General features: G+C 43.8%; 1 protein-coding gene across 1 annotated transcript in view; it reads right to left on the bottom strand.

Annotated features, from left to right (window-relative positions):
- The window catches only part of ABCA1 (ATP binding cassette subfamily A member 1), a 124828-nt gene that overhangs the window by 18528 nt on the left and 87985 nt on the right, over positions 1-18315 (bottom strand). Inside the window, exons 20-35 of the mRNA XM_040963691.1 lie at positions 17317-17448; positions 16360-16502; positions 16002-16139; positions 14921-15141; positions 13647-13719; positions 12514-12716; positions 11373-11421; positions 11083-11196; positions 9976-10124; positions 8166-8290; positions 6945-7043; positions 4751-4940; positions 3640-3734; positions 2724-2756; positions 1555-1660; positions 772-846 (exon numbers count right to left, since the gene is read on the bottom strand). Of these exons, the coding sequence (XP_040819625.1) occupies positions 772-846; positions 1555-1660; positions 2724-2756; positions 3640-3734; positions 4751-4940; positions 6945-7043; positions 8166-8290; positions 9976-10124; positions 11083-11196; positions 11373-11421; positions 12514-12716; positions 13647-13719; positions 14921-15141; positions 16002-16139; positions 16360-16502; positions 17317-17448 (1945 nt within the window). The remainder of the gene's footprint in view (positions 1-771; positions 847-1554; positions 1661-2723; positions 2757-3639; positions 3735-4750; positions 4941-6944; positions 7044-8165; positions 8291-9975; positions 10125-11082; positions 11197-11372; positions 11422-12513; positions 12717-13646; positions 13720-14920; positions 15142-16001; positions 16140-16359; positions 16503-17316; positions 17449-18315) is intronic.

The following is an 18315-nucleotide window of genomic DNA, read 5'->3' as shown; positions in this document are numbered from 1 at the left end:
TTGGAAAAGCTTAATCTCCTGAGACCAAGTAAATGGAGCATGGATTCTAGGAAGGCTGTTGGCATAGAACCAAAAGAAGTGTTACCTCTATATGCTTTCACAATGTTAGCAAATTGGGTCATCATTAAAGACAGAGAAACACAGGCACGGTGTGAAAGGAGGAGTGAGCTCACTCTAGGTTCCTATCTGACCCTTCAAAGGACAATCCAATTTCGGATGTTATCTAACACTTCTGTATTTAGTTTCATAGATACAATTGTATCTCTCTAGCCAGATAATCATCTTATAGCACTGTGCACCTTATCTTACAGCACTTATAGCACTGTGCACCTCTTATGTATTGGTGGTTTAGCAGAATTAAAAGCTATAAAATCATTTAAAAAAAAAGTAATAACTACACAGACAATACACTAACCACTGCCTGCTTGGGCAGGCACTATGCTGAGGACCTTATATCTTGAATTCATTTAATCCTTACAAACGTTTAGAGAGATAACCATGATTACTCTCTCTTATAACCATGATTACTCTCTTTTATAGATGACAAAACTGAGACTTAGACAGATTACATAATTCAGTCAAGGTCACAATGGGCTACCATAAACCTGATACATGGGTGGTACAGAAAATTCTGCTATTCGCTATGCTAAACTCTCTTGCAGGTAAAGTTAACAAGTTTCTCTTTTCTGTTCTGAATCTTCCCATTAACATTACTGGAGCTGAAAGGATTTCAAAGACTATGAAGATCACTTTTTACCAAGAAACTCTTACCTTGACATTATTTTTGGTGTCCAGTCCAGTCATGAACCTCCCCAAGCTGTTGAGAAATCGATCTGCAGAGCTGTCCTATAATCAACAGAAACCCCCTCAGCTGTGACTGTTCACACAGAGAAGGGGCCTTACAAACTGTAGGTCTGGAATCTGGGGACAACAGGACAACCCTGGGAAAAGCAATGTGACTGCTACTTTGCTCACTGAAACTGAATTGCTTCCAATGAATCAACAGCTCCCGAAAACCAAGAGATCATAAATCTACAGCAACAGTGTGACCACGGTGTTCAAAGTCTTAAAAGACTCACACAGGAATCTCACAGCTTCAAATCCCCCAAGATTTTAATGTCTGGCTCTAACTGGGTGATAGAGATTCTTCCCAATTCTCCCCTGGCATCATGCCAAGAGCACAAACACTGTATCTAGGAGTGGGCCTCAAAAGCAGAACCCGGGTCACAGGACCATCACTGCCACCTCCATCCTCACTGACAAAGGGGAACCTTGAGATCCAGAGGAACAAAATGAGTGCTCACCAGGTCCTGAAGGCCTGCCTACCAGCTGAAAAGTGAAAATGAATCATTTTCTGTTGAGTCAGCCACATTTTAAAGAAAAATGTATTTGAAGCCTAGTTTATAGTTCAGCCTTGTCTGGTTCAAAAATGCTCATGACGGCTCATGCATTGAAAACAAGCAGTGACTACCTGATCAACTACTTGCCAATCACTCCCCCAATCCAGCTATTCCAAACTCCTGTTTCTGACAAGGCTTAAAATGGGCACTGTACCTTGGCCAGCCTCAAATGTTTCTTCACTTGTTTAATGGCTTCATTAACTTCTCGGCTTGGAGGGAGTGCCTGGGAGTTGCTGACACCCAGAGAAAAGCCACCATACCTGGAAGAATAGTCTGTCATCAAGACTTGGACAGTGTGCCCCCACAGCATCACCCAGCAGGAGACACCATGTGAATGTGCACAAACTCCATCAAGGCAAATTTCCTATCCTACACAGGGCTAAGTCAGACTCAGAGAAGCTATGTGTCAGCTTCCCTAAAGGGATCTGGATGGTCTTTTGTCTCCTGGTTCCTGGCCTGGAGGGGAAGACCAGCCTGATAACACATAGGGAGACATTTGACCCACTGAGAAAAGGTCATTAACTCACTGGTACTTCTCCCACCCTGGTATGCTGGGCATGAATTTGGTCTAGAGGTATATAGATGGGCAGTGGGGATGAGTGGTGGAAGACACCATCCTGAGTGACCAGTGAGGTCTACAAGATAGAGCATGCCCCTTTCCTAGCCTGAGGGGGCCATTCTAAGGACCAATGCCTGTGCTGCTCTCCAGAGTTCCGGGGTTTTGGCCCTCACGGAGAAGTGGGCCTTAATATGAGAGAGCCTTTGAATCCTCTGAGACAGCCACATCAGCCATCACTGTCAGTTCCACTTATAAATCCCAGAGGGACGAAGGGGATGAAATAGACACTGAAAATAAATGAGGTTGATGCCTTTTATTTCCTCCAAGACCTTCTACATACCATGAATCTCATGCCAAAGGCCTGAAAAACTGGTTCTTGAGTCTCCAGGAAACCAAGGGACTCTGAGGTGAAGTGTAATGAGGATGGGTGTTCCTCTCAGAACACTGCACTTATCTTCAATCCCTAAAGACACACAGGTGATTTCTGAATCTTCTCAAGGAAATCGGTGTGCTAAGTGTTTCACAGACTCACAGCACCAACCAGGGATGCTCTAAGCAAAATCTCCACGTAACTCTAACCTATGTTTGTCTGTGTCCCTGTGTGCTTCATACATTCTGCAGGGACCATATCCCCTTTCACAGGGAACGCAAGTGTGAAGGCCATTCCCCAACTAACACCTTCTTTTGATTCAAGATGCCTGAATTGGTCATCCTTCTGAGCTTGAAGTCCAGGGAAAGCTGCAAGTACAGAATGATCAACTTACCTAAACTCATTCACCCAGATCTTGTTTTTCAAACTGCAGAAAACAAAGAGAAAGAAAACAAAAAAAAATCACTTCAAAGAAAATACTGATCCATTTCTAATGATGCAAAAGGAACAAATAGCTACCTGTAGACACAAGAAATGCACAAAAATAGTCCTGTGATTGGACTGGCCCTGTGACATTTTGCCAATGGCAAGCAGCTCATCCTAATCATATCTTTTCTTCTATCTTATAATTGTTATTTAGCTAAGAATCATACCTTATAGACAAAAAAATGATGGAACTAGATGCTTTTTCAATTCAAAAGAATACTGCAATTGTAAGTGACACGTGGAAAGGTTATTTTTACTTTTAGAAACTCATGGTCATTATCAATCCAGAGTCTCACCAACATTTAAAGGTACCAAGAACTTGAACAGAGACTACAGCTGACCAAACTGATGGTAAACAAACCAAAACAAATGCTTCCTGAACATCAGGTAAGAACCGGACACTGTGTAGCCACACCCTTAGGAAGTTACAACACTCTTTAAGACTCTACAGCCAAGAGTTTCTCAAGTCTTCTAGGGCTCTCTTCACAACATCACATTATCCATGAGAGAGATCACTCAAGACATAATACTAGTACCATACCATCTATTCCTAACAACAAACCTATGAGAACTCCATCCATATCACTAGGATAGCTGGCTGCCCCTGCTCTAACAGTTAGTAAGAAGTTGAACTCAATTTCAATCCAGATTTATGTTCTATGCCTAGGCTGCTTCAACCTTTAAATCTCTTATCATTCCTAGTTCGGGACAATATCCTCAACATCCAAGAGAAACCATCAGACCATCATGAAGGCATCTCCCACCACTCTAGTCTACTTAATTAGGCCTTAAATAAAGCAGAGCCATGCTGAGTAAATAGTCACCTTTTGGCTATGATCTGCACATACGTCTTCACCAGGTAATCCGAGATGTTCCTTCCTGTAAGGTTCTGAAGGATGTCTGCAGTGTTCTGTTTTCTCTGTAACCATAATACAACCAAGTGCATGAATTTTCACATGAACTAGGGCACGAGCCATATGAGGACAATTAAGGAGTAGCAGTATCAATTATGTCTAGTGAATTCTTTTGTTCACTAAACTACACTGATTACTACATTAGATAGTAAAGACAGGTAATCCAGATGTCTTTAAATCCTCACAATACTTATTGTTTATTTATTTGAAGGCAGAGAGAGAGGAAAGACAGAGATCCTCCATCCTCTGGTTCACTCTCCAAATGACCTTAACAGCAAGGTCTGGACCAGGCCAAAGCCAAGAAATCTACCTGGTCTCCCACATGAATGGCTGGGATCCAAGCACTTGAGTTGTCTCTTGTTGTTTTCTTCAGTGCATTAGGAAGCTGGATCAGAAGTGCAGTTGCTGGGACTGGAACCAGCAGTCCAAATGGGGTGTTGGTATTACAAGAACTATGTTGCCCCACCACACCACAACATCCATTTCCCTCTCCACCAACTATTGTCCTCATCCTGTAACCTGGATGCTGATAAAGCAGCCAAGGATTACCAATAAGGCTACTCCTAGGAGGCCTTGGTGGTATAGTGGTGAGCATAGCTGCCTTTCAATGAGGCTATTCCAGAAGTCATTCTTGGTGGGGAAGACCAGAGGGACTCCCAGCTCCTTCCTCAACTCAAGAGTTTCAGAGAATGTCAGAGTTGACAAGACAGCTTCCTTATGTTGGATATAAGGAGATAGATTCATGAAATTAGAATAGCCTACCAAAGGCCACTAACTCAGTTTTGGCAGAACTGGGGATGAAATCTGGGCATGTCACAATCTGCCCATGGCACCACCAGTTAGATAGGCATTGGCACAAGTTTGACCATATCCCTTCTACTCATGCTTCACGTGATTTTCTCTATGATGAAGAGTAGGTCAAGACTTGTACAGCAATCCCGACATGATGTCTTATTCTTAAGAGAGAATTACAGCCCAACTTTCACCCCATCTGCTCAGTCACACACTGAGCATGACTCACTTGTGGAGGAGGCAGCCCCCCTGCCCCGGGAGGACACACAGGCAGCATCTTCTTGATTTTGTCACTGCTACACTGGCAGGCGGGTGAGGGATTCTCCATGGTCCAGTTTCCATTTTGGAAGAGATCTACAATGGTCTGGGGAACTTGGGCAGTGACCCACTCTTCCTCCCCTGCCAAGCAGGGTGCGTCTCTGCAAAGGGAGGAAAAAAGGTAGATCACTCAAGAGCCCCTGGCCTTACCTGCTGCTTTAGGAGTACAGGATTATTCTACCACAAATATGTTTCTAGCCTTTCTTGCTCGGAAAGGACGAGCTGGATCTTAGCTGAGTATCTAACCCCGCAGTAGCATATGAGCTGTAACACTATTTTATAACTAAGAACAATGGAACACAAAAAAGCCTACATGGCTGAACCTTGGATAATTCAATCAATCCACATTCATCACACAAAACATATTCATCAAATGTCTACTGTGTGTCAGACACTGTTCTGTATCTGAGTATTATGCCCATGAAAGCATCAAAGAACAGATAATCTAATCACAGATGGTCATAAATGAAGCAGAATAAAAGATGACAGGGCAAAATGGACTTCCTGCAGAAAATTCACCTCAACTACAATGTAAAGAATGAGCGAGTACACGTTAGACAATTACCTGAAGGGAAAAGAACATTCCAAGGAAAGGCATGGAAAGTACGAAGCCCTTGGGAGGAAACGAGTTTCTACACTGAGCAGCAACAAGAAGGTTGCATGGCAGTAATGTGATAAGCTAAGAGGAAGATGAAACATAAATGAAGATGGGCAAGTGGGAGCCAGATGACACGAGCTGGGAAAGATTCTGGAATTTATACTCAATATACTAAAAGTCCAGAATGGCATAATTAGAGAATTAGGGGGCAGGGTTGTGCAGTGAGAGTGTTTTATATACGAAGAGTCAGGTCGTTTGCGAAATGTCCAGAATATAAAACACAAGGTCTCTATTCCTGATCAAAGCTCTGAATTTGTGTGACAGCATCAGACAACCTACCACCTTCTAAGAGCTTATTTTTTTCCAATGGTAAAACTACACAATGGCTTTGTTTCAGCTTATTTCAGTTCCACCACCTTTTGAAAAACATAACATTTGATTTCAGTGAGAGTTGCCACATTTGTCTCCTCCATCAGACTGCTTTAAGCATGAAGCCAGCACTGCCCTGTGATGTCAAGAACAGCAACTTCAGAGCCTGTAGGCTTAATCTTAGCCCTGTTCTGACTCTTCTAGATCCTTCCTAGACAGGCATCAATCCATGAATCTATAGAGTTTGGCCAGCCAGCAGTGAATCCAGCTAACTTCACGATCATCTCCTCTCACTCTTTTATTTTGTCTACAAAATAAAATGTGCCATCTCAAAGGTTTCGTAAAACCCAATAAGCTGTGCCTGTGTCCTTTTCTGCCCTCGTGATCTTGTTATTTGTGAGCCAATAGTGTTTTTGGTAAGTATTTAGTATCTGAGTAATATCAATTCAGAGCTAACAGTTACATTGGAGTTTTCCATTTAGAAATCACAGACCTTAGACAAGGATACTTCAGGAAGGTAATATATAATGGAAATAAAAGATGATTTTGGTGCAAAGAATTCTGAAATTCATGCATATAAAAAGTCTCCATAAAGTTCATAATAATGCATGTTACGAAAAATCGATTTTACTGATTTCAACTTTTTACACAGAATAAGCATCTCTTAATTCAATTTTTCTATAAGCTTTCTGATGCGCCCTCATGTATTTAGGTATCAGTCTTGCTGCTGTCGTTAACAGAGTCACTTATGTTTTTGCCCAGGTTTTAAAGGGAAGAAACTAATAAGCAAGCAGTAAATCTTACACAACAGCAACCTACTGAAGCACTTAGGTAAAGAAGGAAGAAAGAAAGAAAGAGGACAATCTTTGATCACTAAGCACAAAGTGCTATTGAAATCAAATATTAATGCTCTAAAGCAGTATGCAAACGTCTCTAATGATTAGCTTTGCAGGATGTTAGAAGACTCCAAAGGCCTAGACCATCTGATCAGGTTAGTCCAGTGGCTTTTTAGAGATAAATGATAATTCAAAGAACAAATGGTGACCACACTGTGACATGCAGCTGATAGATACAATGTATTAAAAACAAGTCAGGGGACAAGCACAAGAAGCCAGTATTTGGCTCAAGTGTCACTCACGGGATTGGGTTTCCTTCCATACACCGGGTCCCAAAGCCAGGGTCTTTGGTGAGAGCCTTCAACAGTTCCTGGGTGCCCGTGTCCTCTGGAGCGTCATTACTGTGGATACATGAGAGAGCGCCAGCTCAGTAACTCATTTCAACCAGACATCAAGAGACAGAAAGTTTTCTAAAGTAAGAAACACTCAAAGCAGGAATGAATGAGCTATAGAAATCCCCCTCTCACAAAAGCTCAGCTTCTGGTCAGATAACACACGGCATTCCAAAGTGGAGCTTGGACAGAAAGGTTGTATGTTGTATGTATGAAGGTGTGTGCACATATGTGTGTGAATGTATATCCTAATTAAACATATTTGCACAGGTATTTTAATTTCAAGTAAAGAAATCCAGTAAATATTTGTATTTCAGAAATACTTCACAATTATCTATTTCATATAGACAACCATAATTTTAAAAAAACAAAGAGGCAGATTTTATTGAATGTTTGCATGGATACCTAGAAAACACACAAAATATTGGGCACAGATCATAAACAAATGTTATGTTCTGCAGCTGTGGGCAACAAAAAGTAGATAAAGAAGATAGGAAAGGAAATCATAAAAACATACTTGATGCTTAGGAAGATAACATGGAGGTGGAGAAAAAGAGACTAAATCATATACAATATAATATTATATATAAAAGCTTTCCTTTTATATCACTGATGCCTATCTCCATCTATGGGCCTATAATTTCTACAAGACTAAAGATTTGTCCTTTTGTCTGATGGAAAGGATTGCCTCACAGTAGGAGCTACTCTTAACTAAACACAAGCTAATATCCCAAATTTAAAAGGACAAATAACAATTATAGGAATTTTGCAGAGAACAAGAACCCAGAGTTTGTGTTTTGTCAGCATGTAAAAGCCCTGTGACTCAATTACACAGCTAACACTAGGATATTTTATTACTTGACCAGAGATTTTAGGCAGGGTAGATTGTTTTACCTAAAACACACATGGCTACTCCTAACAGCAGTATGAAGGCTGAAAGAACACTGCCTATTATTTCAAGGCTAGTTCTGGGCACTTCGATGCACGCAGCAATAGTTTGGCAGGGGCCTTAGTCACAGCTGATGACACCCATTCCTCTGTTTAGTTCCATTCGCTTCACTCTCAGCATAGAAACATGCCTGGTCCGCTTGAACTTCCCTCTTCCCTGGGACACAGAAGGCAAGCACATACCTGACAAATGTGTACTGTTCATTGTACATCCAGGGTTGAAGCTCCAGGCTCGGATACTTGCCAAACGGTGGTACAATCAGACTGAACACCAAGGCAATGCAGACGAACACAGCTGGCAGGACAATCTATAAACAGGCAGTAGAGGGGGAAGGGAATGACAGGAAAAGGGTAAGTGTTAGAAAGGGTCAGGGACAAGCCAGTGGGAGTCCAGCCAGCCTCCCAGACCAGCCAGTGCAGGGTGCAAGGGTATAAGCCCATAGCTGAACTTGTATTCAAAAAGTATTCATGGCAGCTAGGAAAAAAACTGAAGTCTGAAAATGAAACTTCTGCCTTGGCAGCCTGACAGACACACCAAGCTGGGAACTTCACAGAGTAAACAGTGATCACATGTCAAAGTGACACAGAACATCAGGCTCTGCCATTGAAAACTGCCACATGAAGACTCAGGCCAACTGTGCTGGGCCAGGGGGCTGCTCAGCTCAGGGGAAGGCTAAGAAAGCAAGTCCTGGACCAGAGCCAGAAGCCTCAGTTTTGATTCTGATTCTACCACACATGTACCCAAGATACGCTTCTCCCCTCTGTCCTCACTTTCCTTGTGTATAATCTGAAGACATGGAAGAGGTGGCACATTAGGAATCCACTCTCTGACAAAACCAACTCTATGGTAAGGGAGCCACCCAGGGGCAATACAAACAGATGCTCTTCCAGTTGGTAGGTCGATGAAAACTTCTATCTTAGAAGTTTCAAATGAAGGGCTGGCATGATGGCACCACTGGCTAATCCTCCAGCATGCCATATGGGTGCTCATTTCATATCCCAGGTATTCCACTTCCCATCCAGTTCCCTGCTTATAGTCTGGGAAAGTAGTGGAAAACGGCACAAAGCCTTGAGATCCTGAATCTGCATGGGAGACTCGGAAGAAACTTCTGGCTCCTGGCTTTGGATTGGCTTAGCTCCAGCCATTGCAGCCATTTGGAGAGTGACCCAGCAGATGGCAAATCTTTCTCCCTGTCTCTATTTCTCTCTGTAAATCTGCCTTTTGAATAAAAACAAATATTTTCAAAATGGAGTTTTAAATAAGACCCTGATGCTAGTATTCCATAGTTTCCCTGCTTAAAATTAACATTGGGTGCTCGCTTCGGCGGCACATGTACTAAAATTAACATTGAATGAATAGTTCTTTTAGAAAAAAGTACAGTGAGAAATGTATTATTTAACTACTACCATTACTCTATCAAACAGAGTGACTACAGATTGGAGATGAAGTAACTTATTCACACCAAAGTCTTAGCATGCAAATACTGACAAGCAGGCAATAGTGTAATGAGCCTTTTCAGTCTGCCAGTTATATTCAGATCTCTCTGGCTATGTTGTCTATCAGCTTGAGCTAAACTTGGACTTAGAGACTATGCTTTTACTAAGTTCATATGCCCAGTGCATCTGGTATAGCATCTCCCATGTTGTAAAAGTTGAATCCCAACTAGTTCTAAACTTCTCTCTTATATTCTCTAAAGTACAAAAGTAACACACATACACACACAATATACTTCCAGTGTCAGGCCCCCTTGTAGGCATTCATTCATTCTTATCTTCATAAAACAATTCTACAACATAAGAACTATTATTATCCCCATTCTACAGATAAGCAAACTGAGACACAGATATGTAATTTGCCAGGAAATACAAGAAGCAGAACAGATAAATGGCTCCAGAATCCACCTCTTGCCACAAAATCATTCTGCCTCTATGGTAAAAGGGCCTATAGTCACCCATGATGCCAGAACTCCTGGCCGGGAGCATCACATCTCACCTGAGCAAAGAATCCTTTTCGACTCCGTCTGGCAATCAGCAGCCGTTTCCACAAAAGGGCCACAAACTGCTGCTGGGTGAGCTTCCAGCCCTTCACCTGGTAGGAGCCTTTGCCGTCCATCCCGCTGAGCAAGTCCGTCTCTCTGGATTCTGCAAGAAACCAACACTGAAGGTCACTTGTCGTCTCAGCTAGTCTTGACAGCATCATGCTCTTCACCCAGCCTCTTTCTTGCAGGTTCTGTTTGAAGCTAGAGCTACTTCAAAATTACAGAATCTCATGATTAACCTTATGTCCAAGGCAAAGTTATGACCCAAGCTGTCTGCCGGCACAGTCTCTGCATACCAATCACTGTCTGATGAGTGCAAATACCGAAGATGCCTTGAGAAAGCTCACACAAAACTGTCTGCTACAGCAAGTCAGCCAGGCGAACAAGCCATCATCAACTTCTTACAGAAACTGGCTGACATACTTGAGAACACACAATAGCACTTAGTCTCCTATGATATATTTGGCAAAGCAGACTCATTTCAAATGATCTAAGAACAGACAATATATGAAGTCAGGGAGAACATAAGAGCCCACACTCATGCGAAAATGTACTGGGAGACAAAGTTTTCTGTTCTTAAAATTCTTACAGAGATCCTTGTAATAAGCTAATGATTTCTAACTGAGTGTTCTCCTTCCTTACCTATCCCTTCTATCTCAGTCCTAGATGCAAGGAGATACCGGTCTAAAATATCTAAATCTAAGGGTAAAATTAATTCTGCCAGAAAATTTGCCTATCACTCAATGAAGATTTATTCAGCAATTATTATTTATTACATACAAGAATCTTGGACCCTACAGAAAATATAGCAAATGGATCCAGAGACATCATCTTAATATGGATATTTTGAAAGAAAGATCTCAACAACAGATAGAAATGATGACAACGGATTCTTTCAGGTTTGACCTCATACACAATGCTAGAAAAGTAGCTTTTCTCATTTTCTCCCATTTCCTGTAGGGAATCTCTCACCTCAGCAAAAGGTCATGAAAAGGAAACAAGTGAGGACATAAGAGAAATGCATGTTCAAACAGCAGAACACAGGTCGCACGCAGACGAACCTGGGTCTAAGTCGGAATCATTTGGATCCATGGCATCGTCTTCAGTGAAAGGGCGAAGACAGCTCTGCTTATCTCCAAAGGCCCGTCTGTTCCGTCTTGCTGGCAAGGTACCATCTGAAGGTGAAAGGAACAAGTGTCACATGCTCTTATATTTATAACAGAGCGAATCTTCCCCACCTATTGCAAGCTAATGTACTAAAACGTGAGAACTCGAAGGAAAGGTATGATACTGGTGAGTCAGGAGAGAGGGCACCACCCAAAGCCTATGTGGTCCCTCTCAAGAAGGTCACCTGAGGTCTCAGCGTCCACTCCACTCTCTTCAGCCACTTTGAGGAATATCTGAAAAATAAAAGTAGGTGAGAACCTTATAAGTACCAACACTTGAGAACAACCATCATGGCTACGATTACTTTTGAATGTCACGTTAGTCTCTTAAGACAGAAGATGGTTACTGGCAACATTTTGCAAGTCATTTCTGCCAGCAAACATTTCTTCAGAGATGAGAGTTATCATTTCCAATCATTTTAAATTAAAGCCATGACATTAAGTGACAAAAACAAAAAATGTTCTCAACCTACAAGGAATGAGTCAAAAAGGCATCTTTTAGGTCTGTGGCTCTAAATCTTTGTACAAACCAACACTGTGGTAGACCATCCAAAACAGAATAATTAGGATAAAAATGAGTTCACCATTACTGGAAATATTATGGCAGATACTTAAGCATCAGGGGAGAATCTGAACTAAACCAATGATTTGCAATGCTTAGTCTACAGTCCACTGCATAGGAAGTATAAATTAGAATAAAATTACAGACTTCAAGGTCCTGCTTCTACAAATCCCAGTTCAAAGGCTCTGGAACTGATTCTTAGAATTTTTACTGTCAGTAATTTCCAGGTGATTCTACTACACAGTCAAGCCTGTGGCCCACTGGGTCGAACAACTTTCATCACCCCTCCAACCTGAAAATCTGTAACACCTTAAGAGTGTCTGCTTAAGAACGGCATTGCTAAAGAGAACATGGGCTTTGAAGCCCTTTGAAGCCCTAAACTCTTGAATGCAAAATCACAACTCAGTGTCCCTATCAATTTTCTTACCTTGCAATGAGAATTACATGAGGTTACAATGATTATAAACAAAGATTCACTTCTGGTACTATTACACTATCTATAAACATTGATCCTTTCCCATGCCACCAGGGTCCAGTTGACATTTGACTATGACAAAGTCACCTCAGGGAGTAATCCTGTTTTCCTAGAATTTCCCACTATGATATTCAGTGGGTAAATAAGGCTAACATCACTCGGATGTCAATGACCTGGACACTTAATGGTCTACTCCAGGGTAATCCCATACTCACGGTAGGCTACCTGTCTGACAGTGGGACTGTAGTTATATTCTGAAAGGCAGTTGATATTCTAACAGTTAACTCACTTCTTCCAAGGTGGTTTCTGAGATGCCATAACTAGAGATTCCCAGGTCTGAGAGCCGGTCATCAATCTCATGGAAGAGTTCCACAAAAGCCCCTTCCTTAGCAGCTTCATATGGCAGCACATAGGTCAGCTCATGCCCAATGTCTTCTACCAGCCGAGCTTCAGACACATGCTTCCTGATGAGGTTGGAGATAGCAGAGACATCTGCAGAGAACACAGTGCCCAGGTGCTTCAAAGGCCCCACAGTGGGTCCACCATCCCCATCTCCCTCCGCGTACTGCTAGAAGCCCACAGCCCACACACCACTCCCACCCCAAATGCTTCAGTCATTGCTCTATCACTTGTGTGAGGGCTATGGGGAGGGGCAGTAGGAGGGAGTCCTGTTCACCTTCAAATCACCAAAGCCAGGCACTCTGCAGCACTCTGTGCATGATGTATTTAAGGGTAGACAAAGGGATGGTGGACAGATAGACTGACTGATAGACAGCTTAAGGAGGCTACAAGCCTGGCATTTATTGGCTAGTTAAAGGATATTTCAATGAAAAATATGAATAAGCCTTAAAATTTTCACTCCTCCCTAAACTTCTAAAGGCAGCCACCTCTATTTATCCTAACAGAGGGTTAATCAAATACTTCCTACAAGCAGAAGTCTTCCAGAAAATACCAGCTGTTATGACTGGGAATAGATGGCCAGCATCATGATTTCTATTAAGTACATGCTACCGGTAATGCTAACCTTCCAAGCACAGCGACCGAGGAAAGACTAGAAGATTCTCCTCTGGCCTTCCTATGAACTAAGCTCAAATCTCCCCTGGTGGCTTGGCCCTCAGCTCCTCATCCCTGGCCTTCAAGTACCCAGCCATACACCTTCCTCGAAGAGATTCTCCAACATCTAATCACCTTAGTTTATTGAAACATAGCCCTACCAGCTCCCCCCAAAGCCCCAGGCTCCCCTGCAAGCATTAGGCCAACCCGCCACCAGCTGCCCCCAACACCCACAGCCTCCCAGCCCCAGCCCAGCAGCAAACCTTGTGTCAGCGCCACCAGCCTCTGCACCTCTCCTCCTCTGCCTCCACTCTGCCCAGCTGGCGGAAGCTCAGGCACCACCTGAATAAGAAACCCCACAGTCCTTACCGATGGTCAGCGTGTCACTTTCATGGTCGCTGCCCAGGCCAGCATCAGAACTGCTCTGAGAAACACTGTCCTCCTGATGGCAAAGAAGGAGGTGAGAATGGGTCAGGGACTGAGCAAGGTACAGCCACCACCACCTTCGTTGGGAGGGCTTTCAAGAAGCTCCACAGAATTAAGAACTGGAGAGGCATGCAGCTGGCACTCACAGCTTCAGGGGCCACAGACTGGTGTGATGTGTGAATATGTGTGAGTGTGAGAGTGTGAGTGTGTGAGTGTGTGTGTGTGTATACAGTCTTGCCTCCTAAAGATTACACCTCAGGGAGCAGAGTTGTCAACATAACTGGGCTGCCAATGAACATGCCAACCAGGCACTCGCCAATGATCTCAGGCATGGGAGTCACCTGGCTGTTCAACGAGTTCAATGCATCTCAAACTTGCATGGGCTTTCAGTCCCTTGGGAACCCTGCTAAAAAGCAGATTCTTATTCAGTAGGTCTGAGTTGGGCCCAAGGTGCTTCATCTCTAACAAGTTTCCAAGCAACCCTGATGCTGCTGGTCCTTACACAGTTATGATTAAGGAGGCTTGAGTAAAAAGACAAATAAATTAGTTAGAGTTCAAGGTAGAGATACCATATACAAGGAGGTGCCATGAGTTTCAACAAAAAGAACTCTCGGCCTTTACTGTGGTCCACAGGTAAATGTAACTGGATAATGGGTTATCTACCCACTAGGTGACTGAATAAGTTATCAAATCCCTGTAAGCATCACTCTCTCCTCTGGAATAATCATGATACCTTCTTCCAAGGGTTGCTCTGCACTTTATTTGAGATGATATATGTAAAAAAAATCACAAATGGCAACAGTACCAAAAAAGTATATCAGCATTGTTCTTTTTCATGCCCAGCGTCCCTGTGGCATGAAGCTGGTGCTTAATAAATATCTTCTGCTTTGTAGTCAATGAGCTTTAACAGTAATGAGTTGGAATAGCAATGCATTTAGTAGCCAAGGCTCTTAGTTTCTTCTGTGATGTAATGCAGTCCTTTAAAGATCCTATCCATTGTTCACAGTAAGAAAAAGGAAAGAGGATTGAGCAGAGTTGTTACAATGGGAAGAGGTCTCCTAAGCTTTTCATGTAGGAACTATGATGTAGTCCCAGAGCAATCACAAAGAATGGAGCCAGTGGCTTCGGTATGGAAAAATGGGGCAGAGGCGGACAAGCCATTTGCAGTCATCAGGTGCTGATGGCCTGGTCCCAGCCCCGGCCCAGTACTGACTCACCTTTTTCAGATATGACACAGTGCTGCTGCTGTTTCTGCAGGAACTCAGAGAGGATTCCACATCTTTCTTCACCAGCGTCAGGTAGTAGCCTGTTCCCAGCTGGTTCTTCAGGAACAGGGAGGAGCCTACACAGCACAGCTTCCCATGGGAAATGATGGCGATCCTGTCCCCCAGGATGTCCGCTTCATCCATGTGGTGTGTAGAGAGAATAATGGTGCGGCCTGCCGAGCATAAACACAGAGAAGTGGGAGCAATGAGGCATGTCAGTTCTCACTGCTCAAAGTGGGAGGGACTTTCAAGAGATTAGCAGGAATAAGCACGGGGGAAGCTCTGGGAGCAGTCTTCAACCCAGCGCACTGTCATTACTCTACTGATAAAGGTTTCAGTGCTGCATCCTCATTAGAATAAAAAGAGCAGCATCTGTCTGGGGACTCACTATGTGTCAGGCACTGTACAAGTTGCTTTGCGTGCATTCTCATGGAACTTCATCCTCTCAGAAGCAAATGTCAGTCTTATTACTGGTAAGAAAACTGATGCAAGTTAAATGACTTTGCAAAATCTCAGTGCCAGCCAGAGCTGTGTTCCTCACACCGTCTCTAAGCAGACTGCCAATCCTGTTCCTGCTCTTTCCATTCACTTCTCATCCCACTCAAATCTTTTCCACTATTTCAACAAACGTAAGTTTAGTGCATCATGTTGGGGACAAGCAAATGAACAAAGATAGACACGGCTCTCACAAATCTCAGTTTATATGGGAACACAATTAAACACACACATCCAATGTCTGCACCAGAGGAACATTGAGGGTTGGGAAGTACAGAGGATGCAGGGGAAATGTCCTTTATCCCCATTTCTCTGCTTCTTGCAGGGCCCTAAGTAATAAGGCATTAGCTTTAAGTATCTTGTAAAGCAGACTTCCCACCTACATGCCATGGCCAAGCACTGAGCTTTAAGAAAAGATTCGCATTTTCCTTGAAAGGCAATTGTGTTTCCCATCCAAAAAGAGCCCTGAGACACACTGTAGTTGTCAGCAACCATTCCCTTCCCAGTCCATGACTCAGAATAAATACAAGACAATTACCTTGTCTGTATTTCAGCAGCAGCTCCCATATTCCCCTGCGGGAATAAGGGTCCACACCAGCTGTGGGCTCATCCAGAATGACAACCTTGGACCCCCCGACAAAGGCCAATGCCACAGACAGTTTCCTCTGCATTCCACCTGCGAGAAATAGAGACGTGCTCCAGGACGAGCCCCAGAGGGTGAGTGGAGGTGCACTGGTGAAAGCCTCATGGACGCACCCCGCCTGGGAACATGGCTTGGGACAAGTTCCTGCTCCCCACTCACCCAGCCCAGGATTCCAGAAGAGCTGTTCTTTCCGTGTGAGTGCCCACTTGCAGGGGGAGGGCAGGGAGAGTGGAGAAGGCAACTGCAAGCTCACCTGACAACTGACTTGTTTTGCTCTTCAGCTTGCTGGGTGGCAAGCCAACATCCAGCGCCATCTGTTCCATCTCTGCTTTCACGTGCTTCTCAGAGAGCCCTTTGAGGCGGGCATAGAACCAGATATGCTCTTCCACAGTCAGCCTGTAGACAGAAGGACAGGTCAGCTCTGGGTCCTTCTGAAGAACAAGCTTCAGCATTCAAAGGAGAGCAGCAGTCACAAACTTGATCTGCTCAGGAAGCATGACAGATGCCCTCCCACTGGTTTCCACTAGGCCCGGCCCCCAACCATTGGACAATTCTAATGTAAAACTTCAGACACTCAATGTGTGGTTTTCAAAGGGCCTTTCTGTGACTCAACCAATCAGAATGTTGGCTCGGCACTAACCCGGACCAACTCTCACCTCTGGATGGTGCACAAGTCTCAAGAAAGCTGAGATTAAATGATGGAAAGACGCTGGGGGGCATGTGACCCCCCAAGATGTTTAAATTAGTTAAACAGCAACTGAGGTTCACCAGGAGGAAGGTCTCACTCCAGGTCAGAGCTCAGTTCTTTCTCTGTTTCAACATGAAGCTTTCCTGTGGTCCCTACTTCCTCATAGGACAACTGGGAGAGGAGCAAGAAGCACGGGGCCACTGCAGGAAGGTTTCATGAGGCCCTGCCAGGTGTGGTCAGTACTGCTCCAGGGAGGAGTAGGCTAAGAGACTCTTCCAAATAACAGTGATGGAGAGCATTACTGCCAAGCCTTGGTCTGCTGGCTGGACTTGTACCATACGTACCATCCAGACAATTGTTTCCACTTTTCCTACAATCAAGGGATAACTAGGCCTCAACATGTCTAGGAAGACAAGACCTGCCATGCCCAAAGAAGATGAAATGCTTAAGTCCCTTCCACTCATGACTTCATGACACACAAATCCAGAGAGGGCCTCTTCCCAAAGTGGGGTTGGTACTCACATGTCAAACAGCACATTGTGCTGGGGACAGACACCCAGATTCTGCCGAATGGTGCTCATCTCCGAGCGGATGTCCTTCCCCAGGATGTAGGCCGTGCCCGAGGTGGGAGGGAAGAGTCCAGTCAGGATGGACCTGAGAAGCAAAGAGTACAGGAGTCAGAGCTGACCACCTCACACCTCTGGATGCTGCCCACCCAGGCAGAGGATGGAGGGCACCAACTGCCTGCCCACAGTTCCTACCCAATGGACCCTAAGAGACCCCAGCAGACCCCACAGCACAAACAAGTGCTCCATGTTAAGGAGTAACTAGAATTGGGCCTGTACACTAGAAATGGCAATTTTAGTATAAGCATTTAAAAATGAAGTGTCCAATTTGCAATGAAAAGCATTCTGTAAAAACATATCTTTTATGCTTAACTTCTTATGCACAAAAAAACTGACAGACCAGAACAAATTATTCAAAGAAAAAAATTAAGTCTGTGTTAGATGGTACGATTGTGGAGTACCTATTCACATTTTCTTGACAATTTAATAATATTTTGATTTACATTATACAAAAAGATAAAAACAGGAAAAGAGGGCCTGGTGCAGTAGCCAAGCTGCTAGAGTCCTCGCCTTGCATGCACCAGGATCCCATATAGGCACTGGTTCTGGTCTCAGCAGCCTCATTTTCCATCCAGCTCCCTGCTTCTGGTCTGGGAAAGCAGTCGAGGATGGCCCAAGGCCTTGAGACCATGAGCCCATGTGGGAGATCCAAAAGAGGCTCTGGGCTCTTGGCTTCAGATCAGCACAGCTCGGGCCGTTTTGGCCACTTGTGGAGTGACTCATCAGATAGAAGATCCTCTCTGTCTCTGCTCCTCCTCTCTGTATATCTGACTTTCCAATAAAAATAAAATAAATCTTAAGAAAAAAAGGAAAAGAAAATCATATTCAGACACACCCTTTAGAATGGCCAAGGCAACACACTAAAAGCCACTCAGAGTACCTCCGGCACTTCACG

Source organism: Ochotona curzoniae, unplaced genomic scaffold (genome assembly GCF_017591425.1).
Source record: "Ochotona curzoniae isolate NIBS_2020 unplaced genomic scaffold, NIBS_Ocur_1.0 scaffold_3208, whole genome shotgun sequence".
Lineage (NCBI taxonomy): Eukaryota > Metazoa > Chordata > Mammalia > Lagomorpha > Ochotonidae > Ochotona > Ochotona curzoniae.
The sequence above is the reverse complement of the archived record's forward strand: the minus strand, read 5'-3'. Positions and strand labels throughout refer to the sequence as shown.